Source organism: Nilaparvata lugens, chromosome 4 (assembly GCF_014356525.2).
Source record: "Nilaparvata lugens isolate BPH chromosome 4, ASM1435652v1, whole genome shotgun sequence".
NCBI classification, from domain to species: domain Eukaryota; kingdom Metazoa; phylum Arthropoda; class Insecta; order Hemiptera; family Delphacidae; genus Nilaparvata; species Nilaparvata lugens.
Genome location: NC_052507.1, coordinates 75,401,634 through 75,423,195, shown reverse-complemented (window position 1 = coordinate 75,423,195; position 21,562 = coordinate 75,401,634). Strand labels below are relative to the sequence as shown.

At 35.5% G+C, this 21,562-nt stretch overlaps 1 protein-coding gene across 3 annotated transcripts in view; it reads right to left on the bottom strand.

Annotated features, from left to right (window-relative positions):
- Positions 1–21,562, bottom strand: part of LOC111048761 (protein CREBRF homolog) — a 33,255-nt gene that overhangs the window by 8,659 nt on the left and 3,034 nt on the right. For all 3 annotated transcript variants that reach the window (XM_022334723.2, XM_039426458.1, XM_039426459.1), the window contains exons 2-4: positions 19,239–20,318; positions 9,652–9,750; positions 3,798–4,002 (exon numbers count right to left, since the gene is read on the bottom strand). In XM_022334723.2, the coding sequence (XP_022190415.2) occupies positions 3,798–4,002; positions 9,652–9,750; positions 19,239–20,214 (1,280 nt within the window). In that variant the 5' untranslated portion in view covers positions 20,215–20,318. The remainder of the gene's footprint in view (positions 1–3,797; positions 4,003–9,651; positions 9,751–19,238; positions 20,319–21,562) is intronic.

The following is a 21,562-nucleotide window of genomic DNA, read 5'->3' as shown; positions in this document are numbered from 1 at the left end:
ACTGTCTACAAAATGGAAAACTATCAAGTAATTTATTAAAAAAGCCATAAACTTGAATATACTATATCAATATCCTATTGTATTAAGCGAGCAATTTCTGTATATATTATGGTTATGTGGTTATATGGTATTTATGTTCAACGGATCTCGAAAACGGCTCTAACGATTCTCACGAAATTTGGAACAAAGTGGGTTTATGATATGAAGATTCGATTGCACTAGGTCTCAACTCTTGGATAACTTGCTGAAGGACATTTAAAGGATAAATACGTCCTTGGAAAAACAAGTCTGTCGATACTGTAATGGAAGAGAGTGAACGAGTGCATGTGTGTGGGATCATCCAGCTGATCTCACGAGAAGAAAAATTCAGCAAGAGAAACTTATTTTCGTTTATTTCTCTTTTTTAGGAAACATGTTTACTTCAGAAAGCCCAAAATAGTAACTAGATGCTGTTAGTGTAGAATAGTACATAGTATATTAAAAATTATTGTAGCGAACATAGTAAATCAGAGTAAATCGAATTCATAGTATATCTATTTGTAATTGATGATGTGTGAATAAATTATTATTTTGATGAGTGATAGTAGCTTAACCTAGATTTTGATTTGGACTGCAGTATAAATTTGAAAAGGGACAGTTTTGGGCATATGCCTGTTGTGCCTCCTCATAACTGTAAAAATAATTGTACGACTGAGAAAATGAATAAATAAATATAAACTATAAATTCAATCTTTCGTTACAAATTTTCTATGCTTTTACACTCCAGAGGAAAGCTCGGTCCCCCGATATTAAATATTATGTAACAAAGAAACTAGTAAGAAACTAACGAAATAGATGAGTGGGTAAAAGCTAGAATTCATTTCAAGATGAAATGATAATTTTGTAATATCTTGGAACACAGTGTATAATCCGTCAGTTTGTTATAATACCTTCCTTTCTTGATGTTCTGTTAGGCTAGCTCCACACACATTCGGTTTCATTCGGTTCGGTTCGTTGTCGAAAACGAATGCGGCTTTCATACATATCAGATTTTAATTCGTACGGTTCTAATATTAGGTATTTTCTTCTCAAACACAGCTGTGTTTGGATTTTCACAATTCATGCTGATAATAAAATATAAAAGCTGGGCCCTGTTTCATAAAACTTAAGTAACGTAATACAGGAGAATCACCATTCCAATTACATGCTCAATATAGCCGATAAAATCAGCTGTTCCTGTATTACAGGACTTCTAAGTTTTTATGAAACAGACCCCAGGGCCATGTTTCATAAAAATTTAGAAGTCCTGTAATATAGGAACAGCTGTTTTTATCGACTATATTGAACATGTAATTGGAATGGTGATTCTCCTGTATTACAGGACTTGTAACTTTTATGAAACAGGCCCCAGGACTTAGAAGTCCTGTAATACAGGAACAGCTGATTTTATCGGCTATATTGAGCTTGTAATTGGGATGGTGATTCTCCTGTATCACAGGACTTGTAACTTTTATGAAACAGGCCCCTAGTGTTAAAATAGTAAGATGTGATTTCTTGAACAACAAAATTTTCAAGTTAATTAAAAATTTATTGTGAACTATTTGAATAGTTTATTTCGGATTACATTAATTTTGGACACATGGTACATAACGTTCATCTCTTCTTTCCATTAATGAAATCATGTAATTTTCATGGAAAGATAAAATAATCAAAAATTCTCCCTGAGTTTTAATTTATCTTCATATTTTATTAGCAAAACTATTCATTGAGAAAAAATGCTCCAGTGAACCAACAGAAATGAATTGACCATATGATTTTGACATGGACGATTTTTAAACAGATAATCACGATATCAGGTTAAAATAAAAAGAAAAGCGAGCGTGTGTAAAAGACTTTGTTTTTATTTCCGGTTTCCTAGCAACGAATTCGAATATGATTGACCAAGCGAAGTGAGGTCTAAGATTCAAGTCGACGGTTTGGCATTTCTCTTAATGTTTAAATGTTTGGATGTTTAAACGTTTATATGTTTATATGTTGCGCATTTACGGCGAAACGCGGTAATAGATTTTCATGAAATTTGACAGGTATGTTCCTTTTTTAATTGCGCGTCGACGTATATACAAGGTTTTTGGTAATTTTGCATTTCAAGGATAATATAAAAGGAAAAAGGAGTCTCCTTCATACGCCAATATTACCGTAAAAATCTGACTAGAATTATTCATCATAAATCAGCTGACAAGTGATCAGCTGACAGATGTGTGGAGAAGCCAGTCTATTATATCCACATTCTCAAAAATATTTGAAAAAGTATTAGAAAATAGAATAGTGTCTTTCTTTAATAAGTACAAACTTCTTTGTGTTGACCAGCATGGATTCATAAAAGGAAAATCCACAGAAACAGCAGTTGTTACCTTTGTGAATAGAATTATTGATAATTTTGGATTAGGAGCTGATATTACTTTATATGCGGATGACACTAGCATCCTAAATGCTGAGAATGACTGTGAGCGGCTGGAGTTGAATGCTTATGTATCAGTCAATAACATTTGTCAGTGGTTCAACAGCATCAATCTGCATCTTAATGTTAGTAAAACTGTTAGAATGACCTTTTCAAATAGTGTATGTTGTATTGGTTTATTGCTGGATGATGAGTTCGTTTCAGAGGTTGAAGTGTGTAAATTTTTAGGTATTCATCTGGATTCTAGTCTAACTGGCAATCTCATGTGGATCATACTTGTTCTAAACTAAGTTCAGTGATTTTTATTTTAAGAACACTATCCCGCTATTGTACTTTCAATATACTTAAATGCATATATTTTGCTTTATTTGAATGTCATCTGAGATATGGAGTAACAGTTTGGGGCAATTCTTCTGAAAGAAATGTAGAAAAATATTCACTTTACAAAAAAAAGCCATTAGATGTATGTGTAAACTGACGAGATATCAGTCCTGCCGAGATTATTTTAAAATTGAAAGTATTCTCACATTTCCATCTTTGTTCATATTTAAGACTATCCTTAGCACCGTTGATAATAATTTTCTACCCACTAATAGCAATATCCACAGTCATAGAACAAGAACAGCTAATAACTATCATTTACCTAATGTTAATTTAGCAATAGCAAAGAAAAATCCATTTTATCAAGGAATATTTTTTTACAATAGGCTCCCAAATGAAATAAATCTGTTAAAACAAATAAAAATGTATTTAAAGCCCACTTGAAGAAATATTTATTGAATGGTGGCTTCTATTCCATAAAGGAAACATGGATAATAGTGGATACATTTCAATAATATTGTGTACTTATCAATTAATAGCTGTGAACTTATTGTACTTTTGTGTTTTGTACTTTGTGACATTGATCATTTTCATGTATTTTATTTGTTTTTATATAATTTGACGTTTGCCATATCTGTAATGTACAGTTTTTATGCAATAAAAATATTTATTTTTATCCAGCTCTTTGCCAATGGCATGCAGCTTCCTCGGATTCGGCGTCAGGTCGTTTCCGTCGCCCTTCCGCGCCTTCCCACTATTTACACAAACATTATTATTACAACAGATGAAAATGCACAATGTACAACAAAACTGTCTATAAAAATGGAAAACTATCAAGTAATTTATTGACGGTAGATGACATTTAGTTGACAAATATTTGCTATTCCCAAAACGAGCAAGTGCTCGGCAAACCACGCATGTTTGTAGTTGTCTGCTCGTTAATCGGCAAATAGCGAGAAGAATAGTTCGCTCAACATTCGGTGCTTGGCGAATTACGCATGTCTGGAGCCGACTTCATTATATAGATAGATTTATTTACCTGTGTTTGATGCCCTGCACAGAGCATTCGGGACTGAATACGGGGTCAGTGACCTGATTGAGGAAATGCGGATCTTCACTGCGGGTCTTGAGCACCAGCCGCTGGCCCTTCGGTCCCTTCGCCTGCACGTTGTACTGCCAGAAGAAGCGCTCCTTCTTCGAGCGACCGCCGCCACCGACTCCGCCCTCACCGTCACTGCCTGACTCTGCAATAAATAAATAAATGAATTTATAAAATAGAATTATAGTGCCTGGTTTTCATTAGTAGAGTTAGTGGTCGTGTAACTGGTATACTAACTCTACTTACTTGGTCGAGTAACTGTTTTCACTACAGTTGAGAATAGTAGGTAAAGTGTGTTGTCTAGTGAACAGAACTAACCTTAAAATGTCAATACAGAACATTCATTAACGCCCTCCAGCCACAAAAGCTTTACAAAAAGCATTGATACATGCGGCTGCTCTTTTGCTTGCAGAGATAACTATTGTTTTGTTTAAATTTGATATCCATTATCGAATTATTTCTAAGGAATTAATAGAATGATTTATACTATATCTATAATGAATTGTGACATGTATGTAAGCTAATACATAGCCTAAGTGTCAAATACTTGGGTGTGATGATTGATGATTGCTTTAGGTGGGATAGTCATATAGATTTTATTAGTAAAAAACTAAAATATATCTCTTATAAATTTTACCAACTAAGAAGGATACTTGATATGAATTATATAAAGACTGTTTATTATGCGTTTGTTGAGTCAATTCTGAGCTATGGGATAACTATATGGGGTGGTGCATTAGATTCACATCTAAATCAAATTTTTGTAGTACAAAAACTAATAATAAAAACGCTTTTAATGAAGCCAAGAATTTACAGCACGGAGCTAATTTTTAAGGAATTAGAAGTAAAAACTGTGAGACAATTATATATATTCAGGCTTCTTGAATATATAAATAAATATGAAGGTTATTTTGTTGTTCAGGATAATCCTTATGCCCTTCGTCCTGGAACCTTAAATAGGTACTGGACCTATCCGGCTAACTTGAAAATAGTTCGAAGGCAATTGATTTATATCAGCACAAGATTAATTAATATAGTACCGGGGGAGTTTGTGTTTAACAGATATAATCTAAATAACAAGAAAAAGAAAATTCTGGTTAACAACTGGATAAAAGATAATTACTGTTTCAAATTAGAGTTTATTTAATTTTGTTAATTACCTACAATATGGATTGTTGATTTTGGATTTATTGTTTTGGTAAGCTGTTAGTTGAAGATGGGCCAGCACTGTCTTGCTGTCTTTTGTATTTATTTTTGGTTACCTATTTTGTTTAATGCAACCGGCACTAGCGAACAAGTTTATCTTATGCTAGTCTGCCAAATTGATGAGTTAGGATTAATGATTTATAAACACACATATTGTACTTAGTTTTTTATGTTTTAATTCTAGGTTACAGATATTGCTGCTTGTATGTACTTTTGATTTTGGCAATAAATACTTTCAAAATTCAAATTAAATTAACTTTGGCAATAAAAATTATTATTAAGAAGAAAATGGAATTAGACTCTACTCTACTAGCTCGTGACTGTTTTCATTAGCATAGTAATGGTAGAGTGGAGTAAGAAGCGGTGGTGGGAAAAGGTAAGAGTACTATATCACGGTGCTATCCCACTTTACTAAAATCTAGTACTCTACTATGAACGTTTTCATTGGGAGGTTCACAAGATAGTTAGTACTTGACCAGGGAGCTCTACCATTGACTCTACTAATGAAAACCAGGCTCAACTTATCCTGTGAACTCTCCCAATGAAAACGCTCATGGTAGAGTACTAGTTCTTGGTAGAGTAGAGTGGGATGGTTCTCTACCACTTGCCTTGCCCCACCACAGCTTCACACTCTACTCTACCACTACTATGCTAATGAAAACAGTCTCGAGCTAGTAGAGTAGAGTCGTGCCGTAGGCTATCAAGTTTAAGAAGTATTATCTTCATTGAAAATAATACAGTAATAGATTATGAGTTGATTGTGGAAATGTATCACTTCAAATAAATGAAATCATACATTTGTTCTACGAAGATTTTATTTTGTTTTATATTAGAAGAACAATAAAATTACGTAGATGCATAATTGAATAATGTTACAGATGATAATTATTATTATAATATGATTTCAATACACTAGTTCCCAGGACGTTAATAACAGTTTAGTCTTGAATGTATTAAAATAAAGATGATTGATATGAAGAGAATTATTTATTCAATATCTAACAAATAATATAATTGATTTTAAGATCAACCAAATGAAAATATTTATCATGTTAAATGCGAATTTAATTTTTATAATGAGGTCCACGTTTTAATGGCAGTGGAGAAAGATAGGATATCAACGTTGCCGTTGCCTCTGTCTTGTCAATGCCTTCTATAGACGGTAGCTGATACAGGTTTATTGATGTAATATTAACTGTTCATCTCGGTAAAAATAATCAATTATATTTTATTATGGAAGAAATTATATTTTTCAATAATTTCATAATAAGGATAAAATATTTTGTTAATTCGATATTAATTCTACATTGTTAAAAGACGATCTGGCAACAGAGCAAAGCGAGGAAGAGATAGGGCTATCCGCTTTGTTGAATGATAGACAAGGATAACAATACCATTGCTAATCAAACACTGCCATTATAACGTGGACCTCACTATAGACAAGAGCATTACTATATAGTACAGTCAATATAGACATAAAACCGGGGTGTGCTTGCAATTTATATTGTAGTTCTGATTTTTTAATATATTATTTGGGTACATAATAGAAGTCCAGAACCAATTTCTTCATGCAAAATTTCCTTATGCTAGATACAGAGTGGCCCAATAACCTCGTATTTTCGGCTCATTTTCCAGTTTTCAGCTATTTCTGCCAAATCTCGTAATCGGACAATAAAATTTGTTCTCGGCTTTTTTTAGATTATAAAATTCTGAATAAAATGAGATCATTCGGAACTCTTTATCTCCAATGAGTACTGAGTTATGATTTTTCAAAAATGAGTGAAATTTGAAGAAAAAATCAATTTTGATGAATTTTAGTTTTTGATCAACAATATTTTCCGATTGTTACCATTTAGATGTATAATTCAAAATCCCTCTGGACGTATTCTTGTGTTCTACAATCTGAGATTAGATAGAGCGCTCTATCTCATATAGATTTCCAGGTACACCTGACAACAATGCTCCTTGTATTGTGAAAAACACCTAATTTTCAGCTTCAACCATAATCACCAACTACATTGTCCTCACATTGATATTTCACACAATGACATAAGTTCATGAGATTATGTCCTATGAGAATCACCCGTTAGATGCACTTCATTTCAGTATTTCCTAGTGGAGAGGCGCGCTTAATGAATCTGAAAACTGGAAAATGAGCCGAAAATACGAGGTTTTTGGGCCACTCTGTATCAAGCACAAGGAAATTTTGCATGAAGAAATTGGTTCTGGACTTCTCTTATGTACCCAAATAATATATTGAAAAATCAGAACTACAATATAAATTGCATGCACCAATGTATATAGTGACTGGACTAGTTATTTCCAAATCGCAGTGATAGTTAGAAAGTAATTAAATTTAGGCAGAGTGAATCAGAAGTGAGCTGAAAGAATGTGACTAGCCTATCTCTCGAATTCATTTAATTAGAAAGAGTTGTTCATTTATTATCAGCAGCTCATTCAATCAAAGTAATTATGTTGAGTCTAGAAAGATGTCAATGGACTGTTAGCCCCCGCATCGAAACAATGGCACGCTTACTTTCGACTAATTTAGACGCGCAATCGAGTCCCTTTAACAACACTCACTACTGTTCTTCTTATCTTTCCTAACACAATTTACTATAAATATGTCGTATAGACATCTTTCCAAGGTCAACGACATTCATTCACAAGCCACTCAATCGGAATCAATGAAAACAGATAGAAACAGAACATACTGAATACCGTAGCCAAACATTTGAAAAAACTTCACAGTATCAAAAACTTAGAACAGAAGTTAGTTGAATTTCAACTGTGATTAAGAGTTAATTAAAGTTATCCGTTTGTCTGATTGATTGTCTTGGCATTTAACTGTCATTTAGGGCCGGTTTTCGAGCTCGGGATTTAGCTAAGCTCTAGACTTTAAACAGCTGGAGTCAGAAAATTGGCTTTCCGAAACGAGGCGTAGTCCATGTTTGAGTTAAATTTCGAAAAACTAGAAAATTGAACACAAAATAAAGAGAAAATAGTGTAAAGTTTTAGCTACTTTGAATTATTTGGGAATGTTTAATTTCGTCAAGGAAAAAAGTTTCCAATAATAGAAATGAGAAAATAAAGATTATCATAAAAATCTGGTGTGGCGCACTCACACAACTTTCCTTGCCGTTATGAAAATTGATCACCTGACGTGTTATAAGTCTACTTATAAACAAAGATCTTTTCCACTTGAAATTTTTTGTTTAAATTGTATCTGAAGCCTATTAATTGTGAATCCAAAATCACACTTTGCATAGATGTGGCGGAGCTCCTGAACTTTTTAGATATGGGACTAGTGGCAGTTGATAGAGCTTTTCAATGACTGTTTTGGGTATGAGTTTGATCAAAATGGTTGGAGCCGTTTTCGAGAAAATCGCGAAAAACACTGTTTTTGACAATATTTTCGCCATTTTAGCCGCCATCTTGAATTGCATTTGTTCGAAATTGTTCGTGTCGGATCCTTATAGGGGAAGGACCTTAAGTTCCAAGTCATTCCGTTAATTGGGAGATGAGATATCGTGTACACAGACGCACATACACTAATACACACACACATACCCAAAAACCACTTTTTTGGACTCAGGGGACCTTGAAACGTATAGAAATTTAGAAATTGGGGTACCTTAATTTTTTCGGAAAGCAATACTTTCCTTACGTAGGAAAGTAAAAACTGCTACTACGCCCCGTTTCGGAAAGCCAATTTTCCGACTCCAGCTGTTTGAAGTCTAGAACTTAGCTAAATCCCGAGCTCGGAAACCGGCCCTATATCTGTATTGCCAAATTATGCAAAATATCTTCATTTTATCGTTCAAGTCCATAGGATTGGATGTATTGATTTTGGGAACTGTATCGACTGGTGATGTCAAATTGAATTATATCCAGTCATATGGCCTATCATGAAAAGATTGAAATTTTATACAATTTGACAAAACGTCGTATCAATTTGTTTGTCTCAATTTTGTTCAGAGGAGAGGTGCGCAGGAATTAATTCGCCCAAATTTCGCCAATTAATCTGGTGTTGGAAATCGATTACAAGCTTCAATTTTCTGACTTCTAAGTTTAAAGTCTTGAACTTAGCTAAATCCCAAGTTCGGGTCCGGCCCTAAATCACCGTTAAAATTCAAGACTTTAATTGACCGAACGAAGTGAGGTTTAAGATTGGATGAATGATATCATATGAATACAAATTCAAACGTGAACTGAGTTTGTTAACATTTAAAACAAGTGACATCAGGTACTTGTGGATGCGAATACTGCGTGAGGTCTACTGTTCACAGAACTACTAGTTTAGACAAACTAACATTCTTTTGTGCTACCAGACCTGGGGATTTTGAATTTAATGTAGATTATGTTCTAGTCAGTATTCATTTATGTGTTGATGTTAACTCATTAGCATATTATTTACTAATTGTGTGACAAAAAATATCTTACATTACTTGGCTGTAAATGTACGGTATGTTACAGGGCTAGCATGATTTTCCAGTCTCAGCTAAAGCCTAATTTTACAAGAAAATTTTGAATATATCTGATCTATAACTGAAGAACTAAATGAACTAAGGCGATGCAATAATCTTACCAGCATCAGACGAGAAGTCCTCATAATGGTCGCTGTCATCTTCAGAATCGAAGCCTTCGTCCAAAGAGAAGTCATGAGCCTCTGGGCTTAAAACACCACCTGCAATTGCAGAAACAAAAATCATAATTAGAATATTCTTTTCCCATTAATCATTCTTTATTGATTCATACAATAAGTACATTATTAAAATGATAGGGAGAGAAAAAATAAGGTAACGTTGTGCTATTTCTCTATATAAATATTTTGCTTAACTTTTCAAAGGAGCCACACAATATCGAACTTGAATTTTGAAGTTCTCGAAGTTTAAACTTCAAGTCAAGTTCTCGAACTTGAAGTTTGCCCTTGTTGGTTATCCATCTTGTTTTCACTATTATTATAACTATTGTATTTTAATATAACTTTAAAGTTAAAAAAACACTCACATTCTTTGGTGTGGGCTTGAGAATGTGCAACACCAGCACGAAACGGTCGTCGCCACACTAAAGAATGTGAGTGTTTTTTCACTTTAAAGTTATATTTAAATACAATAGTTATATTGAAGTTTGAACTTGAACTTCAACTTGAAGAAGTACAACCAATAGATGACTAAGATTAGATTATTATTTTTTTTAGGTATATTATTTTCACATATTTAATTTGTCTTTAATTCTAACTTATTATTTTTTAGGCTAAATTCTTGTATCTATAGTTATTTTTTTATTTGATTGATTAAGTTTAACTTTGGGTTTAAAGTGGTATTTGTAGCATCGATCATTTCAGATTGATGTGATTTATGAAGAGATGTCTACTGTAGTGAGGTCCACGTTATAATGGCAGTGTTTGATTAGCAATGGTATTGCTATCCTTGTCTATCATTCAACAAAGCGGATAGCGCTAGCTCTTTCTCGCTTTGCTCTGTTACCAGATCATCTTTTAACAATGTAGAATTAATAATTATAATTAACAAATTATGTCATCTTGTTATGAAAATTCATTATGAAATCATTGAAAAATAGAATTTCTTGCTTAATAAAATATAATTGATTATTTTAAACGAGAATGAACAGATAATATTACATTAATAAACCTGTACAGTATAGACGGTAATTTATAGAAATCAGCTACCATCTATACAAGGCATTGACAAGACTGAGGATCGGCAACGTTTCTCTCCTATCTTTGTTCAATGCCATTATAACGTGGACCTTACTATAGGAAGAATAATCTATAAATTCTGAATCAATTCAACTCATTGAATTTATGTGAACTTAATTATTTAAAATTTAGAATTTCTTCAGCTATACAAGAGAAATGAAACAGATAAACACGATACTTTCATTATTACTGTATTTTCAAAGTAGACATTAAGCAGTGCTTGATTTGTAAATTTTGAGGTGCCGGATCAATTATTACAAATTTAGAATTACTTCAGATAAACAAGAGAAATGAAACAGATAACACGATACTTTCATTATTACTGTATTTTCAAAGTAGACATTAAGCAGTGCTTAATTTGTAAATTTTGAGGTGCCAGATCTCTGGATGGCCCGACTACAGGGGGTTTGGAATACCCCCCAGGAGAAGGGGGTCCGGGGGACCACCCCCGGAAAAATTCACTAAATTTAGCCTTAAAATCCAGTTTCAAACGTGAAACAAATACGGATTTGATCAAATTAAATGGTAAAGGATAATACTTTAAATTGCCAGTCATATTTACTCATTCGCATGCGTGTGGACGTGAGTTTTGATATTTTTAGCTGCAACTATGTTACGTTCCGGTCGTCCTGGGAGGTACCGGAACGGCACAAATTAAGCTCTGACATTAAGGACCGTTTTCTGAGCTCGGGAAGTTCTAGACTTTAATCAGCTGGAGTCAGAAAATTGGCTTTCCAAAACGGGGCGCAGTCGCTGTCCACGTTTAAATTAAATTTCGAAACACTATAAAATTGAACACAAAAAAAAATAAAGAGAAAATAGTGTAAAGTTTCAGCTATTTTGAATTATTCAGAAATGTTTCATTTCATCTAAGAAAAACGTTTTCAATTATAGGAATGAGAAAATAAAGCTTATCAGAAAACTGCGACTACGCCCCGTTTCGGAAAGCAAATTTTCTGACTCCAGTTGTTTAAAGTCTAGAACGTAGCTAAATCCCGAGCTTGGAGAGCGGCCCTAAGTTTAATCAAAATTCGATTATCAAGTACCCTATACATAATCAAGTTGTTTTCATTTTCTGATCAGCAGCTTAATGTAGTTTATTACAAAGTTAGTTGACATCCCTATCTAGATCCAGATAAAACCCTTCCATAATAGTATTATACAAAATTGAATAAATAAAAGCAAAATACAGCCTAACTTAACTTGCTATCTTTACTATAATAAAGGAAATAACTGGCTTATACACGTACGGGATAGGAAAATTATGTTTGACGCATCATCACGTCTCAACTACTCAACTGATTAACTTCAAATTTTGCATATAGATTTTTAATTAACCGAGGATGGTTATAGACCTATTTTTAATTCTCCAAGATTACATTACGTCAAATGTTTAGTTTGTCAAGTTTTAAAATCAACCCTTGCGGAGCACGGGTTACCCGCTAGTTTAATAATAAAAAATTTGGTGTGGCGCATTCACACAACATTCCTTGCCGTTATGAAAATTTATCACCTGACGCTAGTGTTCACGCGCATCTCAAGTCTACTATTCAAAGATCTGAGCCAGCTGGCTCACCAGTTGGCTCAGATCTGGAGACACACGAGGTCTGCTATCTCTTCATAGTGGATGATTTAATAGAATCAACAGTTGCCAACAGTTTGCAATTGAAATAATAACATTTTCTCGAATTTCAAGCTTATTTTAAATTTTAGGTGAAAATGTTACAAGACAATAATTGTAGAGATTTTCATGCTCAATCTTTTCCACTTGAACTTTTTTGTTCAAATTGTATCTGAAGCCTGATTATTAGGAATCTAGAATCAAACTTTGCATAGATGAGGCGGAGCTCCTGAAATTTTTACAGATATGTGACTTGTGGCAGTTGATAGAGACTGTCAATGACGATATTAGGTATAAATATGATCAAAATCGTTAGAGTCGTTTTTGAGAAAATCGCGAAAACCCCTGTTTTTGACAACATTTTCGCCATTTTAGCCGCCATCTTGACTTGCATTTGATCGAAATTGTTCGTGTCGGATCCTTATAGTGTAAGGACCTTAAGTTCCAAATTTCAAGTCATTCCGTTAATTGAGAGATGAGATATCGTGCACACAGACGCACATACACTCATACACACACACACACACACACACACACACGCACACACACACACACACACACACACACACACACACATACATGCAGACCAATACCTAAAAACCACTTTTTTGGACTCAGGGGACCTTGAAATGTATAGAAATTTAGAAATTGGGGTACCTTAATTTTTTTCGGAAAGCAATACTTTCCTTACCTATGGTAATAGAGCAAGGAAAGTAAAAAAAAAAAAATAGAGACATTCAATCAAGTCATACATTCTGAGTCAGCTTCTATAAGTGAAGAAAGCAATAAATAATTTATTACCATGATAGCCTGATGCCTTACATTATTACCAGAATAAATAAAGCCAATAAAATATGAACTCTATTGTCTCATTGGTTTGTTTCCATGTCCAAGTATGCCAAATATGCCAGTTGTCAATAAATAAATTAACAAATAAATATAATTTTATTACTACTCAACATTACAATAGTTAAGGAAAACGTCAGAATATTCTCGTTAATGTCGAGAAGTATATAAAAGAAATAGGACAAGTTCTATTTTCAGTCGACAGTTATCAAATAGAGAACGGTGAAAGCTATTTCTGAAACAGCAAGCTTTGTTTGTGGCCATTAATCGCAAGGCTAGAGGAGTGAGCTGAAACTGTATTTACAAAACATTCTCAGCCAAGCTTGACATCAAGCTCAAAAAAGCTTGACAATCGGAACAAACATTGGGCCACATGAATAAAGTTGTGCATTTGCTTATACTTCTAAAATATAACATGAAAGGAAAGTTTATACAAAGCTAGAAAATCGAATCTTCTTAAAAGTCATATGAATAAAGTTGTGCATTTGGTTATACTTCAAAAATATCACATGAAACGGAAGTTCATACAAGGCTAGAGAATATAATCTTCTCGAAAACATGAATCGATTTAAACCGTCAAACAATTAGCAAAACAATTATTGTCAACTTGAAAAACACAAGGAATGCCTTTAATCTCTCATTTACTTATCTCGCCGGATATTTTCAAAGCTACTTGACCAACAAATAATCTATCACTGGTGTATCAAATCAAAAATTGAAAACATAACACCAATAAGGAAAAAATTGATATGGCTTATATAAAACGAAAATTATCTATAATTTATTGCATAAAAAGTATTCAGAGCAAAAATAGAGCATCTACAGTTCAGACAAGAATGAAAATTATATAATGCTTCAAGAAACTATAGTGAGCTCCACGTTATAATGGCAGTGTTTGATTAGCAATGGTATTGCTATCCTTGTCTATCATTCAACAAAGCGAATAGCGCTATTTCTTTCTCGCTTTGCTCTGTTGCCAGATCGCCTTTTAAAAATGGAGAATTAATAATTAATTAACAAAATATCTCATCTTAATTATGAAAATTCATTATAAAATTATAATTTCTTGCTCAATAAAATATAATTGATCAGTTTAAACTAGAATGAACAGTTAATATTACATCAATAAACCTGTATCAGCTACCGTTTATAGAAGGCATTGACAAGACAGAGGATCGGCAACGTTGTTCTCCTATCTTCCTCCACTGCCATTATAACGTGGACCTCACTATAGTAGAAATCGATAAATTGATTGAGACGAGTTTGTAATAGAAAAACAATAAAATTTCACTTCCGTGAAATTGAAAATAAAAAATTAATTCCAAGTGTATGATAAATTCACTGGTGCTGGTGTATAGTAGATACTTTTTAAATCTTAGCTGAGTACTGGTAGATGATGTTAAGAAAATTTAACAATTAATTCAATTTATTTCATTTATATTTAGTCATACATCAAAACACAATAGCGGAGAGGAAAAACTACTCTTGAATGAATAATTCCAGTTTTGATAAACAACTTTTTTAATTTCTTCAAAAGGTATACTATTTGTATATGATTTTCTGACCGTTAATAAATGGAATAAATAAATCGATATCACTTGACAGGGCCGCCAATCACATGTCTTCTTTACTAATCACATTCTTGTAACTGAACAATTCATACAGTAGCCCTTATTATTTCAAACATTTTTAAATTCCTTCTTGTACTGAATTCATTGAGTATTTTCAATTCTATGATGGTTGAGTAGCAGAAATGACCCTAAGGCTCAACTCACACTTACGCGACTCAGGTCGAGAGGAGACTCGACTCTAGTCGAGAGCATGTGTTTCCAAATGGTGACACTCAGACCAGTCGATTCTAGTCTCCGCGACGTCACCATTTGAAAACACATGCTCTCGACTGGAGTCGAGTCTCTTCTCGACCTGAGTTGAGCCTAAATCGGACAATAGTAGCGTCAACTAAGGGTGGCCACTAACCACAGGACTATAGTGAAGTCCACGTTATAATGGCAGTGGATAAAGATAGAAGAATAGCGATGCCGATTCTCTGCATTAATTAATCATATTTCTACACTGTTAAAAACATAATTGGCACCGTTGTGAACCTAGAAAAGGATAGTACCAACGACTTTGTCGAATGATAGACAAGGATAGCAAAACCAAACTTGATCAAATACTGTCATTATAACGTGGACCTCACTATAGTGTGTTGAACATGTGTGTACACACTTGCTCGTCATGCATGTTGTTGTGTCTTCGACGAAAGGCTTTGAAGAAAATTGTTGAATTCATATTTGTAATGAACTCAACAATTCATATATTATTATATAATAATTAATATATATATTAATATATATTAATTCATATATATTTATTCATATTTTGTAATGTACTTGTTATTGAATAAAGATTTATTATTAATTAAATTATTTAAGGTCTAGTGTTTGTTTGTATTCTCGATTTTTTGTGGTATATTTTTACTTCGCTGCTCTACTTGAGGTGGAACTTTTTTGTAGAATATTATAATTTGTGATTTCCCATCGGTTTATTTATTGTTATTGGTTGTTAGTATCATATTGGAAGCTGCTGTCTAACAACAACAGTTTTCGTTCGAACCCTTCCGCGTGGATGTATTTTTCGTTCGAAGACAATCATGTCCGTTCACACACTGTCGTCTCACTTGTCCTGTCCCTATACTGAGGTCCACTTATAATGGCAGTGTTTGATTAGCAGTGGTATTGCTATCCTTGTCTATCATTCAACAATACAGATAGCGCTATCTCTTTCTCGCTTTGCACTGTAGCTAGATCGTCTTTTAACAATGTAGAATTAATAATAATAATAATAATATCGAGTGACCTGGCTGGCTCAGGTCTGGTGTCAGAGTTTTCAGGTCGCAACTGATCAATTTCAGGGCCTCTGACATGACCTAACGACTGCTTTTTAGGCAGCCGGGACCGACGGCTTAACGTGTCCATCCGAAACACGGAAGTGGCCCGAGATAAATATCTTGCCCGGGCCGGGATTTGAACCCGGGCCTCTGAATCATAAAGCCAGCATCTGATCCACTCGACTACGGCCACTCAATGTAGAATTAATAGTTTATTGACAAAATATTTCATCTTGATTATGAAATCATTGAAAAATATAATTTCTTGCTTGATAAAATATAATTGATTATTTTAAACGAGAATGAACAGTTAATATTACATCAATAAACTTGTATCAGCTACCGTCTATAGAAGGCATTGACAAGACAGAAGATCGGCAACGTTGTTCTCATATCTTCACTGCCATTATAACGTGGATCTCATTATAGTGGCCACCCCAAGGGCTAAGCCACATGAAGCGTTTTTTCAGACGTTTTTGCACTTGGGGCGGACAAGTCGGCAGGGCAGGAAGCTCCCGAGCACCAATTCAATCAGCTGATCGGAGAGATAATTGTGCAGAGTAGGAAGCTCTCGAACACCAACCCAATCAGCTGATCGTAGAGACGAGTCGGCAGAGTAGGAAGGTCTCCGATCAGCTGATTGGGTAGGTGTTCGAGAGCTTCCTGCTCTGCCGACTCGTCTCTCCGATCAGCTGATTAGGTTGGTGCTCGGGAGAGCGGTGAGCCCTTTTTCATATCAGGATAATTTACGCTACGTCTGGATTAGACGTCATCGTTCAACGAATATAATCTATCTAGATGTATATTGATTATATAGATTTGTTCAATTTCATTATTACAATAAAAAATCAATAGTTTATAACTTATGTTTTCTGTATGACGTGTAAGCTTATTAACTTTCAATAACCGCGTTAATAATGCTATTCATCAATACTTTACAAGTATTTGAAGACAAATTAAGGGCACACGAAGTGGAAACAACATGCAAATATAATCAGCTTCAATCTGAACTAACTTTTCTGTGTTTGTCAAACCTTACACTTTCATTTTTTTCACAAAATATGTGAGTTATTTTCTTGCATTTAATTTAAACAAAATAGGCCTACATGTTCATCAATATCGAGATGTATAGTGAGGTCCACGTTATAATGACAGTATTTGATCAACTATGGTTTTGCTATCCTTGTCTATCATTCGACAAAGCCGGTGTTACTATCCTTTTCTAGGTTCACAACGATGCCAATTATGTTTTTGACAGTGTTGAAATATAATTAAATGATGCAGAGAATCGGCATCGCTATTCTTCTATCTTTATCCACTGCCATAATAACGTGGACCTCACTATAGTCGACAGTTACTAGCTTGGAGCAGAGGCAGAGATGTAACATTAGAGGTTAACTTTGCTAAATAATTTCGTAGTTTTTGTCTTTGAAAGTTCAGGAGTTCTAATTCAGGACTGAAGTACATTTTCCTTAAGTTGAAAATGGTCAAATGCAATCAAATAAATCTGAAAAATTAATTATTATAATAGTCTACCAAGAAGAAATCGATACATCGATAATCTATATACATCTCGATAGATTAGTATTCGTTGAACGATGACGTCAAATCCAGACATAGCGTGAACTATCCTGATATGAAAAAGAGCTCACCTTCGGGAGCTTGCTGCCCTTCCGTCTCGTCTCTCCGATCAGCTGATTGGGTTGGTGTTAGGGAGCTTCCAATATGAGAGCTTCTTGCCCTACCGACTTGTCCGCCGCAAGTGCAAAAACGTCTGAAAAAACGCTTCATGTGGCTTAGCCCTTGGGGTGGCAGGGATCAGGGAAGCTCTCCGATTAGAAGCACCCGAACACCTACACAATCAGCTGATCGGAGAATTGTCCGCCGTCGGTGCAAAAACGCTTCATGTGGCTTGGCCCTTAGGCCAGGCGCACACCAGTTAGTCGAGACAAGACATGATCCGACACGTTCAGTCACAATACTTCACATAGTTGCAATACTTCACATGTCTAATTGCAATGACAAATCAGTGTGAGTTGCGTCACAAGCAGCTATGTGAAGTATTGTGACTAAACGTGTCTGATCATGTCTTGTGTTGACTAACTGGTGTGCGCCTAGCCTTAGCTCCGCTATTAATAAAAGCAATTCTACTACTGTGTCATCATATGGCTTCGCCCTTAGCTCCGCTATTAATGAAAGCAATTCTACTTCTTTTTACTGTAAGTAAAAGTCTCTTCCTTATCCGAAATCTGGTGAGGTATGTTCCACAAAACACCGTTAAAGTGACGTACTTTGCTACATTTTATTGTTATGTTGTGTACGGTATAGAGCTTTGGGGTGGTACTTCAAAGGAAAATATTCAAAGAGTATTTGTACAACAAAAGAAATCTATAAGGTATATGGCGGGGCTCGGATACAACCACCCTTGTAGAGAAGCATTCTGATCACTATCGCTACCTACTAACAGTACCCTCTATTTACATTTTCAGGCTGATTGTGCATTCTGTCCAAAATAGAACGAGTTTCCGAATTAGAGCCGATACGCATTCGTATAACACTAGAGGGAAAGAAAACTTTGTAACTCAGCCTCATAGGAGGAAACTATTTGAGAGGAAGCCTAGCTATGCAGGGTGCAAATTTTATAATAGACTTCCAAGCTTTTTGAAACTATTATCCACTAACAGTGGATTCAGAAAGTTCAAGGCTAACCTTCATAAATTCTTGATAGAAAAAGCCTATTACTCGGTGGATGAGTTTCTGGAAAACCATCTATGAAGACGATTAGATAAGTAATGTGAAATTTTTATATACCTATTTGCTATGACTGACATATTATATTGTCGAGTAATTTTTTTAATTGCAGCATTCTTATACATTTGTTTATGCATATTTGAATAAATATGATTGATTGATTGACTTTCTCATCATAAGAAGTGTAAACATAACCTATTTTTGGACAATTTCTATATAAATTCGGGAAAGGAACAGTTTTGGGCTTTAAGCCTGTTGTTCCTTTCACAATAATTCATAATTGAGAATGATATTGTATGTATCAATGGATAAATAAATATTTAGAGTGAATTGAAATCGACTGACCAGTGGAGAGTGACGACGTAGAGCCCGCCTCGGCGAGGGAGCTGGTCGACAGGAGATGCGGTCTGGGCTCACGCCGCTGCCAGATGTGGTCGAGGCTGAGATGGGTGGGCGCAGACGAGGAGAGGCGAGAGGCGGCCGGCGAGTACCGACTGTTCCGTGCCGCAAGCAACGGAGACACAGACGAAGCCAACGGGCTTGTGGGCCCCGGCATAGATTGTCCCAACGGGGAGACTGAGCTCTTCAGTAGCAGCTCATGCAGAGTGCTGTGACGCTGCTGCAGAGGACTCACGCCGAGTGGCGGCGGGGTGGTGGACGAGGTCGCCGAGTGGATAGGGAGCGACGAGCTCGAACTGTGGTGACTGGCGGGCGACACGGTCGACTGGAACCCTCCCTTCGCCACCTCCAACGGACTCGACGGCACACTTGACGAAGCGCCGAAACTGTCCCTCCAACTCACCCCCCCGTCGGGCGGAAACGAGGACGATGTCGTTCCCCCCGTAGGACTCAACCTGCTACCTGCTACCACCGCCACAGCGTTCAACAGACAACTCCTCTCGTTCGGCAACAACAAATCATCAAAATTCAAATCCTCCAACAACGTCTCATCGTTGGCATTCAACTCGGCCAAGGTCGGTCCCTGAATCAGATCCGCCTTATCCACTTTAAAAATATCGTCATCCTCCATCTTATCCAATTTGATCTCCAGTTCGTTCTCGGTCAACCGAGTGCCCCACAGGGAGTTGCTCGAATAGAGCGAGGGTGGACCAACCCCCAAATCCTGGAAGGATGTGTTCGATATCTCGCAGTCCAGACTGAAGTCGACCATGTCGTTGGTGACTCCTCGATTGCGTACAGGTATGGGCATACTGGCTGAAGCACTCATTGATGACGAATCCATCGCAATCGGCTCCGACTTCACCGACATGAAGCCTGAATCCACCGGACTGAACTCGTTTGAATACATGGGATCGCCCATCGCAAATGTTCTACACTCTGCCAACTGACACTGCACCACTATCACGTGATCTAACTGTACGAGTGAACTACTATTGCAGTCAACTGCAAGTATTTCACCATTTTCTGAAAAGCAAAGCAAACATTCAACAAATTAACACACGATTATTCTATAATAATATACAGTATTTTTCAGTTATCAGTGATGATTTAGTGAGGAATTCTTATTTAATTTAGTTTTCAATTTTTCTGAATTTTAAATTCCTAGTTTATATATATTTTGGAATCAAAATTGGACAAAAATCATGAAGTGTGAACATAACCTATTTTTGGACAATTTCTATCTAAATTTGGGAAAGGAACAGTTTTGGGCTTTAAGCCTGTTGTTCCTTTCCCAATCATTCATAATTGAGAATGATATTGAATCTATCAATGTAGGCTATAAATAAATAAATAGTGTTGATACGAAAGTAGAACAAATTTTAACTTCAAAGTATGTTCAAGTACCATACTAAAGATGGCACGATTGGTATTGAAACATGAATGTAATTTTACAATAAACAAGTGATATTTAAGACAACTTTCCAGTATTATCATTACCGTATTCAGGGCCGGATTCTGATCTCGGGATTTAGGTAAGTACTAGACTTTAAAGCTGGAGTCAGAAAATTAGCTTCTCCTTCTTCTTTGGTTAACATCTGTTGGACTGGTTGGCAGCAACTGTCCATGCCTCTCTGTCATTCGCCATCCTTTTCAGGTCTCTGTAGTTGGCACATCTCACATCCTTCTTCAGCTTTGTTCTATGTACTCCAGTCTTGGTCCTCCATTATGCTTTTTGTAAGTTCCTCATGTCGAAGAATATAACCAACTAGTCATTGCCAACTATTTACTCTTCTCTTTATTTCAAAGGCCGGTTTCCGAGCTCGAGATTTAGCTAAGTTCTAGACCTTAAACGGGGGCGTCGTCGCAGTAAATAGTTGTAGCGAAATAAATCTTTATTTTCTCATTTCTATAATTGGAAACGTTTTTCCTTGACGAAATGAAACATTCCTAAATAATTCAAAATTACTGAAACTTTACACTATTTTCTCTTCATTTTATTTTGTGTTCAATTTTCTAGTTTTTCGAAATTTAAACGTGACTATGACTACGACTACGCCCCGTTTCGGAAAGCCAATTGTCTGACTCCAGCTGTTTAATGTCTAGTACTTAGCTAAATCCCGAGCTCGGAAACCGGCCTTTGAAATATAGAGAAGAGCACATCTAGTTGGTCATATTCTTCGGCATGAGGGACTTACAAAAAGCATAATGGAAGGGATAACGAAGGCCAAGACTGGAGTACATAGAACAACTAAAGGATCTGAGATGTG